The following is a 23,212-nucleotide window of genomic DNA, read 5'->3' as shown; positions in this document are numbered from 1 at the left end:
CTTCAAATATTTTATTTATATGAGAAGACTGCATGCTGGATATAGAGCTCAATATAGCCAATGTGCTGGATATAATGACTATGACTTTTTCAATGAATTCCTTGCTGGTAGCGTCATTAAATTTGCCTGTGCAAGCAATTTAGCCTGTGGCTTTCTTAGTAAACCTGCTTTCCTTTAAAGGGTTAAAGGAAAAACAGTGTGTTGCCTGGACAGTAGTCATGCTCAATTCACACTGTTTGTCCACCCACTCTATGTAATTATCTCCAGAAATATTTGTGTTTCTGAGCACAATGTGATCACTCCGATAAACAATCAGGGCTGACTCTTCACTTAATTCAGCAACGGCTTTTTTTCTGTTTTAGATGCATGATGGATATCAGGTGATCAGGGAGAAGCAAAACAATTATTTTTGCATAATAACAGCCATGCGCCATGCTCTACACACACACACACACACACACACACACACAGAAAGAGGCTGTTCTAAACAACAGCCTCTTCCCACTCAGTTTGTGCTTTACTGTCAGAGTGCCAATTACTATACAGGCAGGTAACATCCGTTTGAGCCAGGCTTCATCCCACCAAACCCATTACAATTCAGACACAGTGTGATAGACCTATTTAGTGCAGCACTACGCAACAAGAATGCCTCACTCCAGTGCACAGATACACATACACTAGATTATGTGGTTCAATGTCACATCTATGGATGAAAAAAGAGCATTTCTATAGAAATTGGGAAAAAGTAAAATGAATAAGAAAAGATCAAGTGTATATTCAGTACTATATTTCATCATCAAAAAATTCCTGTGCAGGGATTGGCTAAGGATGGCTCACGTGACATTAAATAGCGCCAACATTAATTAAGCAATGTATCTTGTGATGTAAAGAAAAAAGGATATGTTATGAGTCAGTCGTCCTGGATATACCATGAACTGATGTCACAATTTCAAGCTATACAGCCGACTCGAGTCACAGCTGTGGCTCTGTGAGCATTTCTGTGTGTGTAGATCAATGTATCATGATCATGCCTAATGAGGCTGAGTTAGACCTCGAATATATATTTTTTCAGGTTTATTTCTAGTTCTTTGTCATTAACACTTTTAGTTTGGAATTTTTTGACGAGGGATATCAATCAAAAATACCATGCGCTGAGAGGCTCCAGTTGAAATTATGGATTCCCTTCGGGTAACTGTTACAGTACTATTTTCTTCAGGGCCGTGCCTCTCACAATATAGTGCTATGCCAATCACCTTAGAGAATCCATAATTTCAACCAGAGCCTCTCAGTGCATGTTATATTTGATTAATATGCATATAATCAAGCTATTTAATAAATGATAGCCTGAAGCCATGAGTAAGCCTCACTGAATGCCGGATGTTTTAGCTAAATATAAACCCATGTATATCTTATGCATCTGATATGCATAGTACAGTACATGCAGTAATAAACAGCAGTAGTGGGACACCCCTACCCCCCAAAAAAACAAAACAAAACCAAAGGTCAAATTAGCTGGTAAGTATAAACCATTCAATTTGATAGGCAAGAAGGAGAGATTAAGAAAACGAGAATGAACAAGGGAGATCAATTTGATACCTTTAAGCGATTACCTTTCGAAAGCACTTCCTGTTGTTAATAATTGATCTCTTAAAAATCGGTTATTTTAATTGGTGGTATGGGGTGATCTTGGTACCGGTATACACACTTTGGGGACTCTTTCTTCAGGCAGATTTCAAGGAGTGACACTGCAGTGTGGTAAAAGTGCAATGCTGTGTCTTCTCCCAAAGGTAAGAAAACCAGAAAGAATCTGAACTCAAAACCTACCTGGAATTTCTTGGCTGCATCTACACTATGCAGAAAACACGGCCAGTCTTTATTCATCCAACATCCACCTCCACTTAACCAGATGCTCCAAAACCTGCTCACGTCTTTAAGAATTCACTTTATGGACACAGAAAATTATATATATATATATATATATATATATATATATATATATATATATATATATATATATATATGTATTAGTGCTGTCAAGCAATTAAAATATTTAATCGCGATTAATGTCGCGACTGTCATAGTTAACTCGCGATTAATCGCAATTTAATCGCACATTTTTGTCACATGAAAAACCATTGTAATTCTCTTATCAGCATAAAAAAGTGAATGGGCTTGCTTTGCACCAATTTTTTTTTTTTATTGCAAAGCATAACACGTCTTGACACAGCCACTGCAAAGTGAAACCTAAGCCGAGCACCGGCGCGGGGCTAGCAAGAGAACCATGAGTGAAATGATCTACTGTTTGAGTTAGTCTACAACTAAAGAGAGATAGGTTACACAGTGACGGTAGGCTTGACATGCTTGATTATAATATAAAGTACACTATTATATTAAGTTTAAGTTGTTCGTTGATAAATATTGCATTGAATCTGATCTTTACTGTTTCAGCTCACTTAACACATTTTGTACTTTTACACTTTCTGCCTGTTGATGCGTCGCGCTGTCCAATTAGAGGCGGCCAAATTTGCATATTACAGGAAGGATTTCTGGGATAGCATTGAGTTTACAGTTCAGAGGGATCTGGCTTCTTTAGACGCTGTCTTCTTAAAACTGAATAAATATTTAAAAAGAGCCAAATGAGCCAGTCTTTTGAACGGCTCTTTTCAAAGAACGGATCACAAAGATGCGGATCCCATCAAAGAGCTATAAATCCCATCTCTACTAGCGCACCCTCCTGGTTCTGGGGGGCAGAGGACTCTGGCTGTGCGGGGCGTGGCATTACAGTCTAGCTGCTATCGGTTTTCTAACCAAAGTCTCTGTTCCAAGTTCCTGGCAGTTTCAAAAGCTTATGAAAAACCTACATCATGCCACAGAGCGTTAATCTCGTGATAAAAAAATTATCGCCGTTAAAATTGAGTCAGGTTAATGTGTTAATAACGCGACATTTTTGACAGCACTAATATATATATATATATATATATATATATATAGTGTTTATACACTCATATTCATATCCTATTGACTATATTCTCTAAATAAATTTTGAGCAACATCTTCTTTGTTACATAAGTACAGTCTCCTCTTAATCCACAAACACAGCTAATATTACAAACTTTTGACATTAAAATCACCCCGGTCATATCTGATTTAATCTCATAACCAAGCACCACATGTCCAAAGCAAAGGAACAATTACACTAAGGATAAAGAGCAGGACTGATACAGCCCAGATAACATCTGTGAAGACCAACAGAGGCTTTTCCTTCAGAGAGGGGGGGAAAAAAAACAGAACCAGAGATTCTTTAATCTCTTTCCTAATAAGCTAAACCCACTCTGAGGAGCAGCAGTGCTGCCCCAGGTCCATCTGATCCTATGATCCCTTCAACAGCAGTCCTGCAAGCACCATCAAAAACAGACCAGCTTAAAGCAAGCCGAGTTTCAAAACCTGGAAGGCATGCTAATGAAAGTGAGTCAGTGTATTCTGCTTCAAACTAAAACAAATGGAATACCACATAAATACACCACATAAAAGACAGATACAAGCAATTCATGTATAGCAACCATACAACTTAATCCTCTGCTATTATGCATATGCTTAGTAGCTTCTTGTTTTCGGTTTTTATGTGCTTGTGCAATTATGCGCATGAGGTTGTTTTAAAATAGATACAATACAAATAAAGCCTGCACAATGTGTGTGTCTTTCCTTGTTTCTTTGTTGCTGTTGTTTTTTTTTTGTAATTTCTCTTCTCTGTGTTTTTCGTTCCATTAGCCATGATAATCTGCAGATGTGGGCTTGCCCACCTTGCTGAATTATGCAAACCCTGCTCAGCCTGGGTTCAGGAGTTTAGCAGAGGCTGATGGAGGGAGACAGACAGCTTGTAGTCTCTCTTTTGAAGAAGACAGCCTACCTCTAATCCACATCTCCCCTCCTCGCCCTCACTCTTTTCACCTTGTTGTCCAGTGCTTCACGTTTCATCCTCTTCCTTCAGTCTTGTCTTTAGAAAGGGCATACACTTTTCAACTTTTTTTTTCTTTTCAACTTCTAGTTTTTCACACACACACACACACACACACACACACACACACACACACACACACACACACATATATATGGCTCTGTGTTAGCCCTGCGATAACCTGGCGACTTGTCCAGGGTGTACCCTGCCTTTTGCCCATAGTCAGCTGGGATAGGCTCCAGCTTGCCTGCGACCCTGTAGAACAGGATAAGCAGCTACAGATATCACAGCAAATTCCTCAGTGTTGAATTAACACTTTCAGAGTTAATTTGTGTCCAATTGGACCTATATAAACACAGTAGGGTGTTAAATCAACACTCTGGGTGTGAATTCAACACTGGGGATTTTGCTGTATATATATATATATATATATATATATATATATATATATATATATATATATATATATATATATATATATATATATATATATAGGGGCGGCACGGTGGTGTAGTGGTTGGCGCTGTCGCCTCACAGCAAGAAGGCCCTGGGTTTGAGCCCCGTGGCCGGCGAGGGCCTTTCTGTGGGGAGTTTGCATGTTCTCCCCGTGTCCGCGTGGGTTTCCTCTGGGTGCTCCGGTTTCCCCCACAGTTCAAAGACATGCAGGTTAGGTTAACTGGTGACTCTAAATTGACCGTAGGTGTTAATGGTTGTCTGTGTCTATGTGTCAGCCCTGTGATGACCTGGCGACTTGTCCAGGGTGTACCCCGCCTTTCACCCGTAGTCAGCTGGGATAGGCTCCAGCTTGCCTGCGACCCTGTAGAAGGATAAAGCGGCTTGAGATAATGAGATGAGATGAGATATATATATATATATATATATATATATATATATATATATATATAATGTATGTATGTATATTCTGCATGTGATTTAGCCAACCCCTGTATAATATCTTAGTAAGACCCATCCTGAGGCTGCTCAGGTGCTAAATTCCACAAGCAAACATCCCAGGTTATGTGATTGAGATTGACATGCTTGTAAAATGGGTTTGCTGTCAAAGAGAGGTGTCTCAGGTGCAGTTAGAAAGAAATAACAGAGAAGCCCAAAATAGGGAAAGCATTTTGGAGATGTTACCATGTGCCAGTCCTACATCAGGTGAAGTACTGCCAATCAAACCATCTAAAATACAGACAGTCGTGAAAAGGACCGTTTGAAACCATTCGATTTTGTTAATGAGTCTGGCTTGTTTGATGTCATAATAATAAAAGAAGATTTAAAAAAGGCTCAGTTTGAAATTATTTGCTGGCAGAGGGAGAAAAGCACTGCCTCTTTCCCTGTACTAACTGTCCATGCTTTATTTGTTGATCTTTCTCTGATATTATCCGTCTCGGTGAACAAAATCTATCCATTTGCATACTAAGTGCAGTTTCATTTATTTATTCAATAAAAGTCCAATGCAGTGATCTAATTTAGTGTGTAATTTTATTGCCACACTTTCAATAAACCAACAGTTTTATTCTAAGAGCATAGCCTACATTTATTACCATGACACGCTTAGGTTACACCCACAACTACAAATTGAAAATGGCTTTATTTGTTGGAAAGGTGCTTGGCTTAATTGATTACGTTGGCCAAGAATATTTTCATAGTATGGTATTCTTTTTTTTTAATTCTTAAAAACAAGCAATTAACAAGATAATGTATATAACGCATCTCCAAACATTTATTTGTAAAACAGCATATACAGTTTCAGTATTAAATATTTCAACAGGATCATATGAGGTGAAAAATAAAAGGTAAAGTAATATGGGCATTAAAATATACTCCCAGTTCCAAGTGAACTATTTTGTCAAAGGTAGTGAATTTCTTGCAATAATGTCTTGTACATTCAGTATTAGTCTTTCCAGTCACTGGTGTTTTCAGCTATGCTCACTGGAGAGTACCAATACCAATTTTTCACAGCCAATATCACTTCCAAGGGCAAATATTAAATCTCAGAGCTGTAAGAAAGCACTAATATTGCTACCCGCCATTCTGCTGTAAATGGATATGAGTATACAGATCCTTCAACCATCTATTTTGAATATGCTCAGTCTGGGAAATGTAATGTAGATATGCACTACTATAAAACAACATCATGGTTTATAGATCCATGTATTGCATAAGTTCATGTATTAGCATCAGTGTGCACATAGTGGCAAGGACTGATATACAGTGTATGTGGTTATGGGGCTTTTGTGCAGGTAAAGCAGGCTATTATCATGCTGCTCGATCAAGAGTCTAATGGAGAGGAATAAATTGCAGTGAGTGAGTAGGTCCATCACTCCTCGTTTGTGTGCATGTGTGTGCATGTAGCCCCCAGATAGCAGCAGACTCATTAGTAGAGTTGAGCAATGCTGACTTTGTGCATTGTGTGCTGGTGGTTGTATTCTAATTAGGGTTAGGCAGTTAAGCCTTGGACCTCTGATTCTGCCCTCCCAGTCAAATCAAACTTAACACAGTTACCCGTCAAGACGCATCCGTCGATGAATTTCAATATGGTCTCATATGAGCTTCATGTCTTCCTTCAAGGGCTAATTAGTATGTAGCTCACATGAACTTCAGTAACACACACTCACACACACTTTCTTTGTCCTCATATTGTCATATTGACATAATTATTCATCAGATGCTATTTGCACCCAGGTTTCAATAGCCAATAAAGCTATTTGTACCTAGGGTGGATAGCCAATATGCCTATTTACACCTGGGTGTATATACCAGCACCCACAGCACCCTAGCCAACAATGCTATATACACCCAAACCCGAACCCAAACTGGTTGTAAATAACCAAATAGGTGTCATATGACTATATTCTCACCCGGGTGCACATATACACTCCATAATTATTCATGCAGCTAATTAATGGTATTGTCACGTCTAAATGTAATCCCTAAACACAGCCTCAATAGCAAAAAGGAAACAATTTGGCACTTTTACTTTTTTTATGTGAAAGCTGCAGTTTTGTAAAAGCAGTTTTTTCCCCACAACTGTCAGCTATTCCTGTCCTTGTGCAGACGACTGGTCCCCACCAAGACAGAAATACATGCCCACATAATACACTCTCTTTGTAAGCTCTCTTACACTTTCTGCACTCCCACCCAGCCCCACTCACTCCCTTTCAGCAAAATGGCCATCATCGTGGTTCTGAAAACATCACCACACCTCCATTAGACAGCCTACCACCATGTGTGTGCTTGATTGTGTTTGCATGTATGTGTCTGTGTATGAGTTCCAACTCTTTTTGAAGTGTGTGATGGGCTTGATGGATCATCAGATAGAGTGGAGTGGAACACCGCCACAGAGCTGCATGAGGCTTGGAGGTTTAAAAGAAATGCGCATAAAAAAAGTTTAACATCCTCTCCAAACCTCCTTCCTCTTTCCTGCTGCCACACCAGGAGATAAAAGCACTGTGCTTGTGCAAAGGCTGAAAAAAAATTACTTATTTTTTGCGCATGCCACCACTTTGACCAGCCAAATGCATTTCATCCTCACAGCAGCACAAGGGAATGACAAGCTGTGTGTGGAGAACAGAATCTCGCCAGAACTTCAAACAAACACAAGAAGGAAGATGGGAATCTTAGCAGACGATGCCTCACAGATCCAGGAGGATCCATGTGCCAGTAAGGCCATTAAGATCACAAATAACATGCTATGTTCCTACAGCAAGCTTCACTGCCGAATTTCGATTTTTTTTTTTTTTTGCTCATATCAGATGGTTCATATTTATATCTGAAAATTTTCCATATCTGTTTTTAAAATGAATATACCTGTTCTACTCAGACACATTGATTTCTCGGGCTATTTTTTAAACATTTCTCAGCTTTGATAGATTCCTTCCAGTTTTGCTTGAATGGCTTCCCCAAATATCAAGTAAATAACCAATTTCCTCATCCTTACACTGAATATAGTGACAGCTGTTACTGATTTCCATTGTTGTTTTGCCACACTGCCAACACTGGATGTTGACAACAGTGATATTCACACACATTACCGTGCATTGGGAAAAAGCCACATGGCCATTATCATTTATGTTGCATCAAAAATGCATTTGATCTCGGATCACACATGGAAGCAGCTCAGGTGTGATTTGAAACAATCCATGTTTTGTGTCCACATTAATGCATTGATTTGAATTTGTGTCTCTTCAAAGCGGTAATGCAAATGTGGCCTTAAGGCCAATTTATGCTGACAACGCAGTCCTCGCAGATGGCGTCTGCGTAGCCCCCCTTCGCAGACGCTCTGCGCGCACCTCCCAAAAATTGTGACCACCGCAGAAGCCTCACAGACAGCGTCGCAGACAAGAGGGCTCTGATTGGTCCACTCTACATCCGCTGTACACACACTTCCGCTTCCCTACTTTCCCGGTTTGGTTTGTTTTCACGACCGCCATTTTTAAAAACACGAGTGAAGATGGAGCAGCACAAAGAGCGGTTGATCGAGGAAGTGAGGAAGTACGTACATCTATACGACTCCAGTTCTAGTCATTATAAGTAACCGGAGGATAAACACTCCACTAACCACACCCACCAACTACTCCTAGCGATTTCGCGACTTCGCGCCCCCTTGCGTTGTGGCGGTGAATAACATCGCGCACGCCTATTACTCCCCCTCAACGATAAATTACAACTGTCTGCGAAAAGCTATCTGCGAAAGCCTTGTCGCAAGAGCATGCAGAGGCCCTAAGACTCAAACATAAGGGCTATATGTAGAAGCAGCCAGAGCAGGTCATGATATTTTTTACCATATTAACATGCCATTGTTGTGTGTTATGCCTGATGTAAAGACTCTCGTCTCTGCGAGCCTACCACACAGATTTAATACTTGTCATTTTTAGGGCATACCTAACAACCTGTGTTTTCTTTCTCTCTCTCTTTCCCCCCCCCAATCTGTCCCTCTGAGTTACATGTTGATCCTGGGATTGAGATGCTGGCCTCTTCTGCCCCTTGGACCTGCTTGATCCATCCTGGTGCCCTGTGTCTGGTCGGAGTTTTATCGCACCGCTCCTGTGAAGGACGGCCCCATGAGGACAGTTGAGGGTTATACCTGTTAAAACTGTTAATATTATAGTCAGGCTGTCTGTTGTTGCCCAAATGAGGATGGGTTCCCTTTTGAGTCTGGTTCCTCTCGAGGTTTCTTCTTCATGTCGTCTGAGGGAGTTTTTCCTTGCCACCGTCGCCACAGGCTTGCTCATTGGGGATAGATTAGGGATAAAATTAGCTCATGTTTTAAGTCGTTCAAATTCTGTAGAGCTGCTTTGCGACAATGTTTATTGTTAAAAGCGCTATACAAATAAACTTGATTTGATTGATTAGAGTCTGGTGGCCTAGCTGGAGCACAACGGCACACACAAAACAGCTTAATCATTCATAAAAGTAGCGAGGTTAATAAAATATGTAGGGCCACTCACCTGCATGCTGGCTAAATTCCCCTGAAATGCCTGTGCTTTGCATAAAAATCACCCAGTAAATCAAATTAACATACCTATTATAACATTTATACAGTGTGACTTATGTTGTATGTCAGAGTGGTGTGTGTGTGTGTGTGTGTGTGTGTGTGTGTGTGTGTGTGTGTGTGTGTGTGTGTGTGAGAGAGACTGAGTGAGTGAGTGAGTGAGTGAGTGAGTGAGTGAGTGAGTGAGAGAACAAATGAGACAGCTGTAGAGAAAGGAGAAGAGAACTTGACTCTCGCACCGAGCGCCACGCTGCGCATGTGGCAGCTTAGAGGACAAGGTCACACAGCCTGTAGTGTCTGTAAGACTAATCCTGTCATGCTTTTATCCTCCCCTTCCTATGCCACTTAAACGTACTCGCCTTTCTCTCTGTCCCGCTCTCATTTTATCGTTTGCTTGCTCCCTCTCTAAAACTGGGAAATGGTGAAAGAGCTGGATAGCGCCAAATAAGAATAAAAAAAAAAGCTCATTTAGATTATGATCACTACCACAGTGTGTGTGTGTGTGTGTGTGTGTGTGTGTGTGTGTGTGTGTGTGTGTGTGTGTGTGTGTGCGCAGTGGAGAGAGCTTGCAGTCATGGGCAGAGTTGTGTGACAGATAGAGTGGCTAATAAGTGTAGTCTGGAACTCTCTATTTCCACCCACTTCGAGACTTAAGGGAGTTTAACCAAGTGGAAAGACCACTGCTGTCGTGGATTTAATGAAAAAACAAGCAGAATTGTTTACTGAATAGACACTGATCAACATTTGTATCAAGATTCATTGCAAAATGCATCAGGTTTGAATCTATTTAGTATATACGCTGAAAAAAAGTCATAGCAAGTGAGACTATCTTGGATATAGGCAAATATTAACCTTGAGATTATTCTAAAACAAATATAATACTCGTCCTATTTCTAGACATTTTCGTTCATATCAAGTTCGAAATGGCGTTTTTATGATTCAAAATTATTATTTCTATAAAGACGCACAATTATCTGCAAAAAAATGGTATCACAAATACAAATGCCTAAATATCAGCTTAATCGTCTTGTATTTGTTTCAGAATAATCTCATAATGAAAAATAGAGAAGATATACTTTGTGCATGTAACAAGTTAAACTTGTTCTGCAAATCAAATCTATTACCATTAGAAGGGTAGACTTCCAGGTTTTGGGTGTCATTAGCCACTCTTTTTGTGTTCTTGAGCTCAGTGTTGTGTTCACCAAGTCTTTGAGTGTTTGTCACACATGATCCCAAATAAAAATGTGAGCTGTACAAATTAATTCAACCAGGAGCCAACAAAGCACTGTTTACATAACCTAATCCCAAACAGAGCACTTACTTTTGAGCTATAACATCCGGGACAGGGCTGTCTGTTGTTATAAGTCACCTACAGTATCCTTCGTACACTCCAAGCACAGCCTTTATGATATTGAGAATATTACAGAACAACCAGTTGTTTCAGATGGCTCATAGTATTTACAGAGTAAACAATAAGGTCAAAACAAATTGTCACCCCTAAAGCATTGTGAGTGTGGTGTATGCTCATTTCTTTACCCATGCATGGAGAATTGGACATGGTTATGGCAGGTTAAGAGCGCTTAGCCCATATCCGAATAGAGCGGCCTCTGCTGTGGTCATAACTGCCAATAAGGTGTGCATAAATTGGACTAGAGAAAGAGAGGCAAGGCTTGGAGGCAAGAGGCCGGACAGTGAAATCCCTCCGGAGTGTGTATTCAAGAATTTATGACACCTCTTCTCTCTACCCTGTCCTTGGCTTTGACTGCGCTGTTTCTGAGGGAGCCGATTTCCAGCATGTCTCCTGATTAAAACGCAGGAGAAGGATGGAGCAAGTGACAGCAGAGAATGAAAAAGGCCCATATTTGAGCACCATCCTTCCTTACGTCCTTCCCTTCTCCTTCCTCTGAGTTAGATACACTCAGGTTTAATTTCTGCAAAGATGACAAGACTTGTCAAATCAGCTGCTATGCAATGAGTTTATCAGAGATTGTTAAATACATCTAGTCAGCTTCAAGTGGTGGCAGTTTTAGTGTTTAGTCAGGCTGAACCTGTACCATTCACCTTTACCACCTGTACCATTCACCTTTACCCACACTAAGAGCTCAGATCTCATCAGTCATGATTTATTATCAGTTACATACGTTTATCCCCCTCCACTACCCAACACACACACACACACACACACACACACACACACACACACACACACACACACACACACACACACACACACACACACACACCATATGGCCTGGCTATACTTTATGGCCACAACCATTAGCCCATGACTATAAATGTTTGCCTAGGATGCTTTCCTAAATACCAGCACCTATATTTTAGGAATAAGTACGCACTGAAAATAATTATGTCTTTGGATGTAAAAAATATATGACTTCATAAGCGTATTTATTAAGTCCATTTCTGGACATTGCTACTACTTGTCTTATTTTTTGGCAGATAAAATTAAACTTCTTTCTAGTAATAAATGCTTGTTTTTGAAATAAGCAAAAATAATACCAATAAAATTAAAAAACAATGGCAAAAAGTCTTGAAATAGGCTTTACATTATATTCACTTTGCCTTCATAAGCTCAAAATATGGCGTAGTTACTTTACCTTAATATTTCATTATACATCTTTAGTAGTAATTCATTACTACATCATTACTAAGTACTTGTTCAAGGTCATAGTGGACACCCTTGACACTTGGTGCAAGGCAGGATTATGCCCTGGTGAGGACATTAGTCCATCAAATGGCATCATAGACAGATTGGCATACTCTTTAGAAAAGCCAGTTGACCTCCCAGCACTTATTTGGGAGGTTAGAAAAAACTGAAACCCATGTGAACACAGGAAAAACATGTGAAACACTGAACAGACAATAACCTGAGCTGAGGAACGAACCTGGGACCCTGGAGCTACGAGGGCCTGTCCTATAGCCACAATTTTCCCTTTTTTCATTTCATGATTAGTTACAGTGGCATTTTGGCAGAACCTTATGGTCTAGAGAGATTGCACAGATGGTCGATGATTATTTCAAAGTTGGAGACTGGACCTCCTTATAGTAGGCCAATGCTGTTCTACTATGACTTACTGAAATTGACAAAAATTGGCAGATTGTAAGTTATGCATTACAACCTTATCTAATAACTCTAATAACTCTACTATTATTAGTACAATACATCATCAGCATGTATTTAAACACTCTCCCCATCTTCTGTTAGATGTTCAAGCTGCCAAACTGACCAAACAAAATGCACATTCCTACAATATTTACAGTATAAAACGCTCACTAACCATATGTTGTGTGTACAGACAGTAGCTTTAGGCATGGAAGGCAGGAACAATGCCATGGAATTATGACCAATCCCTATACGGCTGCTCTTTGCATTAGTTTAGGTTGTCCCCCCTGTTTTTGCCATTTATCCCTGCTGCCCAGGCTTTGTTCAACACTTGGAGAGCCTAAAAGCAAGCTGTATGTAAAAACCAGAAGACAGACTCTTTAAAGGTAGAAAATCCATCAAGCATTCGTTACAAAGTGGTCCTTTATTAAAAATGCAGTAGATCTATTACTCTAGGACCAGGGCTTCCCTTTTCCCCTTAGCTTACGCAAACCAATAGTTTACCAAGACTCCTTTGTTTAGAGCCACTCACAGGCTATCATTAGAGATAAATCTGTCTGTCCAGTTGGTATCAGATCTCATTTGCCAAAGTATCAAAGGAATGCCCTCAATGGACTACTATGGATGCTTACCACAAGCTACTCAATTAATTTCATTGATAAATACCACATATGCTAATGGTGAATATATGAACAGCACATTGTCAGCACATTCTCCTCTATACTTCCTATTATTTCGAAATGACTGACAGTCCTAACCACCATTTTTGTTCTATATAAGCGTATGGTTGGCTAGTATGTTCCTGCTTTCTGAGTCAACCCCACCCTTCTGAACAGATGGCTGGAGAAAATGCCCAGGACCCAGCGGGGAGAAGAGAGAGAGAGAGAGAGAGAGAGAGAGGAAAGTCTAAAGAGACCACAATGTCAGAAGTGAGTTTAACAATAAAAAAAGGGGGGAAAAATCGTCTGTCCTCTATCTGGACAAAAATGCAATGTGTACCTAATGAACAAACTGTGTGTATAGAACTGTGTGTTGAGTGTGTACTGTGTGTATGTGTCACACCTACCAACCCTCACGATGGAAGTAAAGATTTGCATAATTTACGTTTAAATATTTTTCTCTGCTATTATTGATGTTCAGTATGAAATTCAATTTTCTAAGCAGGCCAAACATTTCTTGTCCTGAACATTTGTAAAGGAAGTATTCGAGGAATGACAGAATGTGCAGGTGAAAAAAACCTCAACAACATTGAATATGAAAGAATACACATATTCTTTACTTAAATAGAAGTATAGTTACTTGTGTAAGAATACTCTGGTAGAAGTACTGATTCACCTTCTTAAGTAAAAGCACAAAAGCACAGGCTCTGAAATGGACTCAAAGTAAAAAGTAGCCCTTTGAAGGACAATTCTACCAGCTGTTTCCCTACAAAGCTAATGGACCATCACATAATATAATATAATATAATATAATATAATATAATATAATATAATATAATATAATATAATATAATATAATATAATATAATATAATATAATCGGGGGGCTGTTGTGTGCATGTGGAAGAAGGCAAACCAACACTTTCTGAAATTAATTATCAATAATTAAATAGTGATAATAGGAACTAAATTGTCTTGTGAATGTTCCACAGCATTCAAATGCAAAGGTATTAAAAAAACAACAAACAAACAAACAAAACACTTCAGGATGCACCATTATTGGAAAGTTATTGGGGTGATAATGTATCAAATTACCCCACTTTTGATTATTTTCCTGTAACAGCATGCCTGTATGGTTTAATTCCTTAAATAATACTGTATTATGTATTATTTATTACTTTTTACTTTTTACCAAGGAGTTAACTAGAATGAGATTCAATCTCCGCAACACATTTAAACCCTGATAATTTATCCCCAGACTCCAAGAAAGCAATTTTCTTTTTTTTTTTGCCAAGGCTACTCTTTATTTACAGAGCATACAGCAGATGTCTCTAGGATCGTGCAAAATTTCACTAATGAATTCATGATGCCTGAAGAAATTCTGAAAAAGTACATGCACGTGTTTTCTTGCACGTGTTTGTGAGAAACGTCAAAAACCTGGATCCACTGTTCATTCAGAGGTATTTCTAAGCAAATAATTTCGTCTTTCTGTTCTGACTATTAAAAGCCAGGAAGCATGAGCATGTGAATACCATATTTGTAAAAAAAAAAATGACATTGAGAAAACTATGTACCGAAAATAAACATTTAAAAGGCAGGAGTGGTGGTAGTTTAATATTTTGCAGAAGACCACAGGAATGATTTAATACCACTATTAGTAAAAAATCTGTTAATAATCTACCACAGAGTATCATGGATCTAATCTCTGTGTGAAGCTTAGAAGCCACACACACATCCATCCAAACCTCTCCATAGACCTCAAAACCGAGGCAGATGCACACAGGAAGCGTTTTACTGCGTAAACGTCAGACAGCTGTCCCACTGGAAGAGTTTACATGTATAATTCACATGTACACACCCACACACAGCACTCATGTTAACTGTGTGTCTGTGTTATTGTGCCTCTAGCAAATAACACTGCTGCTGAAAATCCTCTTTTATGCATGCACTATTTTAAAGAGGAGGTAGAAGGCCAAGTTTGTTGTTTTCTTTCATAAAGGAAACTGTTGGATAGCAAGCATCCAGATACACTGATTATGGCTTAGTCCATTCATATCAAAGAAAAAAGAGGTAAAAAGCATTAAAGTATGTATTTGTAAATGTGTATGGCTGATTACCGATTACTGATCTTTGACCTGTTATATTGGAAGATTACTTGAAATGCACTTATAAAAGAGATCTAAAAGCAGTTATTGATTTAACCAACAACTACTTATGCAAAAAAAAAAAAAACACGCAACCTTTTTCTAAAGGATTTTCATGGATTTGTTACTTAAAGCAGTTTGTAAATGAAGTCTGTGTTGACAATAAATTTGTATAATTCATTATTTCAGAGATGGGACTAATTTTTCCAGTTTAAAGAATCTGTTATGTGTTATTAGTGCAGTCATGTGACTCAGATCACACATGGATTAAAAAAAAAAAAAAACTTTCAGGAAACCATAAATAACATATTATTTGTATTGATCTAGCGTTGGATAAAACTACAGAAGAGCTTCTTTATTAATAATATATCTTTTTTTCTGTCTCATAAAAGCTTGTTCACTGAAACAAAATTCAATTACCTTAGCAAGAAGATACCTTGAATAAAGGATGTTATCTAATATTTTTCATTATAAGATTAGTATTTAGCAAATATAAGACTATTAATTATTATGTTTGCTTATTTCAAGTAATAAACTTGGCAGATAATTTTACACTTTTCTAGAAATAACTACCTGGTAACCTAAATTTAAATTACAAGCTTGAAAATGAGTAAAACTATCTAGAAATAGGCTTAACAATCTTATATTTATTTAAAAACAAGACAGAGAAATATTAGTTGAATTTCCGTATTTTCAAGATATTTTCTATTTTTAGGTACTTTTTTTTCTAGTGACATCATGTAGTTAGCACTGTATTCTACCAAAGATTTCCATATTAGAAATTAGATTTTTTTTTTTTTTAATAAGGGTAATTGTTTCTTGGTTAGTGTGAATATGTGAGTATGTGTAGAAGTACATTTTCTCATTTAGTGACAATGGTGATTTTAATTGCATAGATAATGGATGTAAATGTACCTTATAAATGAGTTGACATTAAAGAATCTAATTACTGAGCTGATGGTAATTTACGAAAGGGAGGAACTGAAAGCTTTTTTTTTTCTGCATGGCAAAGCTGAAGTTCTGTGACAGAAGCATTATGAATCAATCCCCCAATTATCCATTGGCAGAGTAAATAACATGTTGCCACGCTATAATCTGAAGTTACATTGGGAGCAGTAGAAGCCTAATGAACCCCATAGAGAAGGTTCTTGAGACGCTGCTGACACGCTGCATGTCATCTCACTGCAGGCCAGTTAGCGTGAATTCACACTGAGAGCAGAGCTTTAAACAGACTACTGCATGTTATTTTTGCTGCATAAAATCTGACCCTTCTGAGTACAAATGAACCACACACGCACACAGTACAGCTTTGACTTCACACTGCTGACTGAATGGTTGAAGGGGCCTTCTGCTGGCACAATATCAAGGGGGAATTACTTCCCTTTAAATCTATTTCATATCCCACTGGTGTATGACTGCTGTCATGGATACCTCCCAGTGCATGCTCCATGCATGAGCACTCATTTACACACCTATGCCTTTACATCTATCGACACTCTGATAGGCATCTCTATACGGTACTAGCAGAGATTAAAGGCCCTTGATGTTCATTAGATGTTCAAAACCTAAGCAAACACTAAATGAAATGTCATTAAACTGAAACTCAAATATGGTCATTTGAGTGTGTAGGTAGCAGTTGAACGAAAACACTTCTTAATATGGACTAATACCAGAGTCTGATATGGTATCATACTTTCCAGCAGTATGTTGTGCATTCTGTCGAAGTGCACAAGGTGAGTGGGAGCCATTTAACAGAGACATAGAGAAAGAGAGAGAGAGAGAGAGAGAGAGAGAGAGAGAGAGAGAGAGAGAGAGATCAGTGATTGTGTGTCAGCTGCTCCTCTTGCCCCACATGATTGATTTCCCCTCGAGGAATACCTCCACTTTGAGAGCATGCTGGAATCAAGATTAATAAGAGGGCATTTACATCTCTAGTCTCCTTCTCAAATACACACACACACACACACACACACACACACACACACACACACACACACATGCAGGCATACGGTCATGCACACTAACATGGGGCCCTCGTCGTCATCCAAAGACAAAAATCTGAAATCTGAAACATAGCACGACTCTGCGCCAAATGAAATCTCCAGTTTCTTCCAATAATTTCCAAATCAATAATCATTCCCAGAATAATGCGACTTTTCCTCCTGTAATGCTAACACCTGGTTTTAGTAACATCAGTGGAAACTAATTCCTTTACAATAAGATCTTATTACAGTATGCATAGGTACATAGATTGTACCTCTAAGTCATTCTGTGGTGACATTTGAATAGAAAGGGAAAGAAAAAGAGAAACCGATGACTCCAGGGACTCAGCCTCCCATGGAGATGTTCTGGGAAATTCATTAAAAAAGCAGAAGAAGGTGCAAAATAATTGGACTTGACCTTGAAGGCAATGCGAGCCAATAAATAACAGGTCAAGAAAAAAAATATGTTGGGTAATTTGTGGGAAAAACACCGAAGGACTTTGTAAGAAATCAACATATTTTTTTTTTTACTTTTTCCATTAACATTTTTAACATTTGTTCAGAATGCAATAGTCTCATCTTGTCCTAGTGCTTTTAAGAGATTAAATAAAGAACCACCAGTAGCTATCCATTTATCTAATCAGAGTCCTTGCCTAATGCATTTTCCTGCCTAAAGTTTCTCCACCCTGATGTTAGAGAAAACCATCTCATCACTTGCGTGTTCACGCCCTTGGCCTGACAGCCGTTCTCTCAACATCCTCACTCCCTTTCTCACCTAACGAGTCGCACTATACAGATGCCAACTTTTTGTTCCAGGGGGATAAAGATGTGCATCTACTGAGGCAGGTAGAGATCACCAGCACTGTTACAGCATCTCGATCAATGCCTGAGAATCAATTTTCCACTTCAGAGTGGCGTAGGAGTCAAGAGACGGTTGTTATTATTCAGGTCCCTCATCAAAGCCTGCTGTGCTGAAGCGACAAAATCTCACATTTGGGTTTGTGTGCAAATGAACGAGTGTGTGTGTGACACACATAATTAACATGCTATTTCTCAGTTTCACTTATTTGAGGAAGTAAAGCTAAACCAAGTACCACATATCAGATATTGTCATCAGAAAGATGCTACCAGGGTGGGGACAGAGACAGGGAGAGGGAGCAGAGAAAGCCCAAAAACCAGAGAGCGGAGCACTGTACCTTAGTCTGGAGATAGTGAGGGTAGTAGTAGGTGTACTGGGGGTACATTGGTTGCTGTTCCAAGCGTTTGCCCATGTAGCTGGAATCCCTCTTGCCGTGGCAGGATACTGAGACTTGTGTGCTCGCTCCAAAACTCTGAATGCCTCTGCTCGTTGGGCCAGAGGCTAGATCCGTGCAGAAAAGGCAGTGAAAAGAGGATGGAGGGAGTGTGAGAGAGTGATGGGGAGTGCCACGGGACCTCCGGCTGTCCTTATGTCTGTCACTGTGTGGGAGTTGCGCTCTCAGTGTGTGAGCTGCACTCTCCTCCTGCTCTTCCTATGGGAGATTGGACAAGAAGATGAGGGGAGAACAGAGAGTCGGGGAAGGAGAGGTCTGTGCAGAAAGAGAAGAAGCAGTGATAATGAAGAAAAGGAAAAGGAAGCGATGGAAGAAGGAGGAAGGAGGGGTGGCAGATATCACTTCTTATGGAAAGCGAGCTCCTTGTCTCCTGCTCATGCCTCGACTTTGTCTCCGTCCCTGTAGTTTTTCTATCTCTTGGGTCAGAACAATTTCAGATCTCTCCAAAGGCTGTCAGATATTCCAAGCCAGTCTGCTCCGATGTGTCCTGCTCTGGTTTATACACAAAGACGCGATGCAGAGGGATGATGTAGCTGCGCTGAGAGAGCTGAATCTGATCACCGTCAGTGAGACCAAAACCGTCCCTGGGAACAAGGAGCTCACAAGGAGTCCAGCTTTGAGCACCAGGGGAAGCAGCACAAACTCCTTTAAAAGGGAAATCCAGTACTATCCTGAACCCCGAGACAAGTCCACCACACAATGCTCTTTCTCTCCAGCGTCTGGCTGAAGCCTTCTTTTCCCGCTGCCTCCTTGTCTTTCCACTTGCCTGTGTGAGTGTGAATGCGCGAGTGGAAGTAATTGTGCCTATGTGTGTGTGTGTGTGTGTGAGAGTGTGTGTGTGTGTGTGCGCGTGCGAGTGTGTATATGTGTGTGTGTGTGTATATGTGTGTGTGTGTGTGTGTGTGTGTGGTGTGTGTATGCGTGAGTGTGCGGCTGGGTGCTCCACTCTGTGGTGAGGAGTGAGGGCTCAGCTCAGGCAGCACTACGATCCTCCTCCTCCTGGTAGGCGGGACTAGAGGCAGGATGCAGCGCTCCCTGAACTGGGGGAGTGTCACGACCAGCCTCTCTCTTTCTCGCTTCTCTTTCTCCCTCCTCAAGAGCACAAATGCCCTCTGCTAGGCTTTCACTCTGCAGGCAGGAGGAGCCAGGAAGAAGGGGAGGAGAGAAGAAAAAGCGCCGTGAGGAGCATAGTCCCCCTAATGGTGATTTGTAGATTCCACATACATTTACCTGATAGTTCTTTTGATTTGCCTCTTTTGTTTTTCATTCTGGTTTTCAAAACTGACAGGTATAGACCTCTAGATTGGATACCCAGCTTGCAACATGCCTGGTAAATGCCTGGTATAGGTGTGTCTCAGAGCCGGGAAACAGTTAACCTTCATCCTACCAAGTGGGGTCCATCTGGACCCCGCACCTATATGTTTGTTTGCCATTTTAAAAATATGTGACATACTGCCTCGCCGTTTTATGAATTTGTCGGAATTTATGTCTTAATTAAAACACTAAAGCACCGGAAGATCAGCTTTTTGCATTGTGAAGGTATAATTAATTTGTTACTGGGGTCCAACCGGACCCCAGAGTAAAGTTTATCTGTCTTTCATTTTATAATTGAATAGCACACTGAAAGTTAACTTCTTTTATTTCTTTTATGTTCCATAATGAAACTACCAAGGCATTCCTTCTTGGGGTCCGTGTGGACCCCACTGCTGCAATAAGCACAGGCTGCAAAACAAAAGCCCTAAATTATTTTACAATTACTTTTTTGTTTTAAATTCTGTAAGAAAAGACCTAAGTTGTAATCCAGAATGTTTTACAGCTGCATGAGCTGCAAAAATCATGTATATAATGCCAATTTTTTTTTTGTGGCGCTATAATTTGCTACATGTATGCTAGTTATTGCAATATTATTGCAATGTTATTGCATTTATAATACATCATTGATATTCAGCCATAGTGGATTTTGTTCTTCAATAAAGTTATGTCTGTTTGCTGCATTGAATTGGTTCTTACTGCATTGATTTCAAGGTATTCCCTCCTGGGGTCCATACGGACCCCGCCTGGTAGTCTGTGTATGTAAAATTGGCTGGTAGGATGAAGGTTAAGTGTGTTCTTTATGCCTTGGGCCCTTAAGTGTATTGCTGTTATTAATACAAGATGTTCTGAACAAAACTTATCTGGTGATTTTGTCTTTATAAGCTTTAATTTTAAAGAAAAGTATTGGAGTCCAAACGGACCCCACATGGTAAGATTAAGGTGTAAAATAGCATGGTAGGATGAGGGTTAAAATGTTTGTGGTCCCTGAGGATTGGTTTGGGAAACATTGTTCTAGTCCATTTAATACTTTCACATCATTGTCTTTTGTAAATTGCTAGTACAAGTGTATGCGCAGCAGATTTTTTTTTTACCATGTGGCACCCAGTTGTCTCGGTAGCAGAGGCTGATAGTGTAACACACTGACACACTGGCATTCATGCATAGTAGAGCAGAGAAATGTGGCCTTAAGAAGCGCTTACGTAAGACTCTGTGCACTAGTTCTCGCCTCTTTTCCAAGAGCAGCACTTTCACTGGACAAAGATTTAACAATATAACAAGGAAAAAAAAAACTATGTTATAACTATGTTATATTCTGATGTGATAAATATTGCAATATACAGTGCATTCAGGGGCGGCATGGTGGTGTAGTGGTTAGCACTGTTGCCTCACAACAAGAAAGTCCTGGGTTCGAGCCCCGTGGCCGGCGAGGGCCTTTCTGTGCGGAGTTTGCATGTTCTCCCCGTGTCCGCGTGGGTTTCCTCCGGGTGCTCCGGTTTCCCCCACAGTCCAAAGACATGCAGGTTAGGTTAACTGGTGACTCTAAATTGACCGTAGGTGTGAATGTGAGTGTGAATGGTTGTCTGTGTCTATGTGTCAGCCCTGTGATGACCTGGCGACTTGTCCAGGGTGTACCCCGCCTTTCGCCCGTAGTCAGCTGGGATAGCCTTCAGCTTGCCTGCGACCCTGTAGAACAGGATAAAGCGGCTACAGATAATGGATGGATGGAAAGTGCATTCAATAACATTAAATCATGTTACAATTAACAATTATTTGCCCAAGGTGAAGTGAATATCAATGAATAATAAGTGAGACAAAGCTCAGACTATTATTTAAAATAATATTGGCTGGTGTTGAATGGTCTACCAGATATATTCCATTTAGCTAGCGTGATATTAAACGACTCGAAGACGAGTCATGGATATACCATGAAAAAAACCTTTATTATTATTATTATTATTATTATTATTATTATTATTACAACCCCGACTCCAAAAAAATTGGGACAAAGTACAAATTGTAAATAAAAACGGAATGCATTGATGTGGAAGTTTCAAAATTCCATATTTTATTCAGAATAGAACACAGATGACATATCAAATGTTTAAACTGAGAAAATGTATCATTTAAAGAGAAAAATTAGGTGATTTTAAATTTCATGACAACAACACATCTCAAAAAAGTTGGGACAAGGCCATGTTTACCACTGTGAGACGTCCCCTTTTCTCTTTACAACAGTCTGTAAACGTCTGGGGACTGAGGAGACAAGTTGCTCAAGTTTAGGGATAGGAACGTTAACCCATTCTTGTCTAATGTAGGATTCTAGTTGCTCAACTTTCTTAGGTCTTTTTTGTCATATCTTCCATTTTATGATGCGCCAAATGTTTTCTATGGGTGAAAGATCTGGACTGCAGGCTGGCCAGTTCAGTACCCGGACCCTTCTTCTACGCAGCCATGATGCTGTAATTGATGCAGTATGTGGTTTGGCATTGTCATGTTGGAAAATGCAAGGTCTTCCCTGAAAGAGACGTCGTCTGGATGGGAGCATATGTTGCTCTAGAACCTGGATATACCTTTCAGCATTGATGGTGTCTTTCCAGATGTGTAAGCTGCCCATGCCACATGCACTAATCCAACCCCATACCATCAGAGATGCAGGCTTCTGAACTGAGCGCTAACAACAACTTGGGTCGTCCTTCTCCTCTTTAGTCCAAATGACATGGTGTCCCTGATTTCCATAAAGAACTTAAAATTTTGATTCGTCTGAGCACAGAACAGTTTTCCACTTTGCCACAGTCCATTTTAAATGAGCCTTGGCCCAGAGAAGACGTCTGCGCTTCTGGATCATGTTTAGATACGGCTTCTTCTTTGAACTATAGAGTTTTAGCTGGCAACGGCGGATGGCACGGTGAATTGTGTTCACAGATAATGTTCTCTGGAAATATTCCTGAGCCCATTTTGTGATTTCCAATACAGAAGCATGCCTGTATGTGATGCAGTGCCGTCTAAGGGCCCAAAGATCATGGGCACCCAGTATGGTTTTCCGGCCTTGACCCGTACGCACAGAGATTCTTCCAGATTCTCTGAATCTTTTGATGATATTATGCACTGTAGATGATGATATGTTCAAACTCTTTGCAATTTTACACTGTCAAACTCCTTTCTGATATTGCTCCACTATTTGTCGGTGCAGTTAGGGGGATTGGTGATCCTTTTCCCATCTTTATTTCT

General features: G+C 39.9%; 1 protein-coding gene across 2 annotated transcripts in view; it reads right to left on the bottom strand.

The window, feature by feature from the left end:
• The window catches only part of rbms3 (RNA binding motif, single stranded interacting protein), a 247,883-nt gene extending 228,243 nt beyond the window's left edge, over positions 1-19,640 (bottom strand). The window contains exon 1 of one of the 2 annotated variants that reach the window (XM_060922273.1): positions 18,554-19,640. In XM_060922273.1, coding sequence (XP_060778256.1) covers positions 18,554-18,628 — 75 coding nt within the window. In that variant the 5' untranslated portion in view covers positions 18,629-19,640. The remainder of the gene's footprint in view (positions 1-18,553) is intronic. The other variant, XM_060922272.1, reaches the window with a different exon arrangement.
• Positions 19,641-23,212: the final 3,572 nt, after the last annotated feature.

Source organism: Neoarius graeffei, chromosome 5 (genome assembly GCF_027579695.1).
Source record: "Neoarius graeffei isolate fNeoGra1 chromosome 5, fNeoGra1.pri, whole genome shotgun sequence".
Classification (NCBI taxonomy): domain Eukaryota; kingdom Metazoa; phylum Chordata; class Actinopteri; order Siluriformes; family Ariidae; genus Neoarius; species Neoarius graeffei.
The sequence above is the reverse complement of the archived record's forward strand: the minus strand, read 5'-3'. Positions and strand labels throughout refer to the sequence as shown.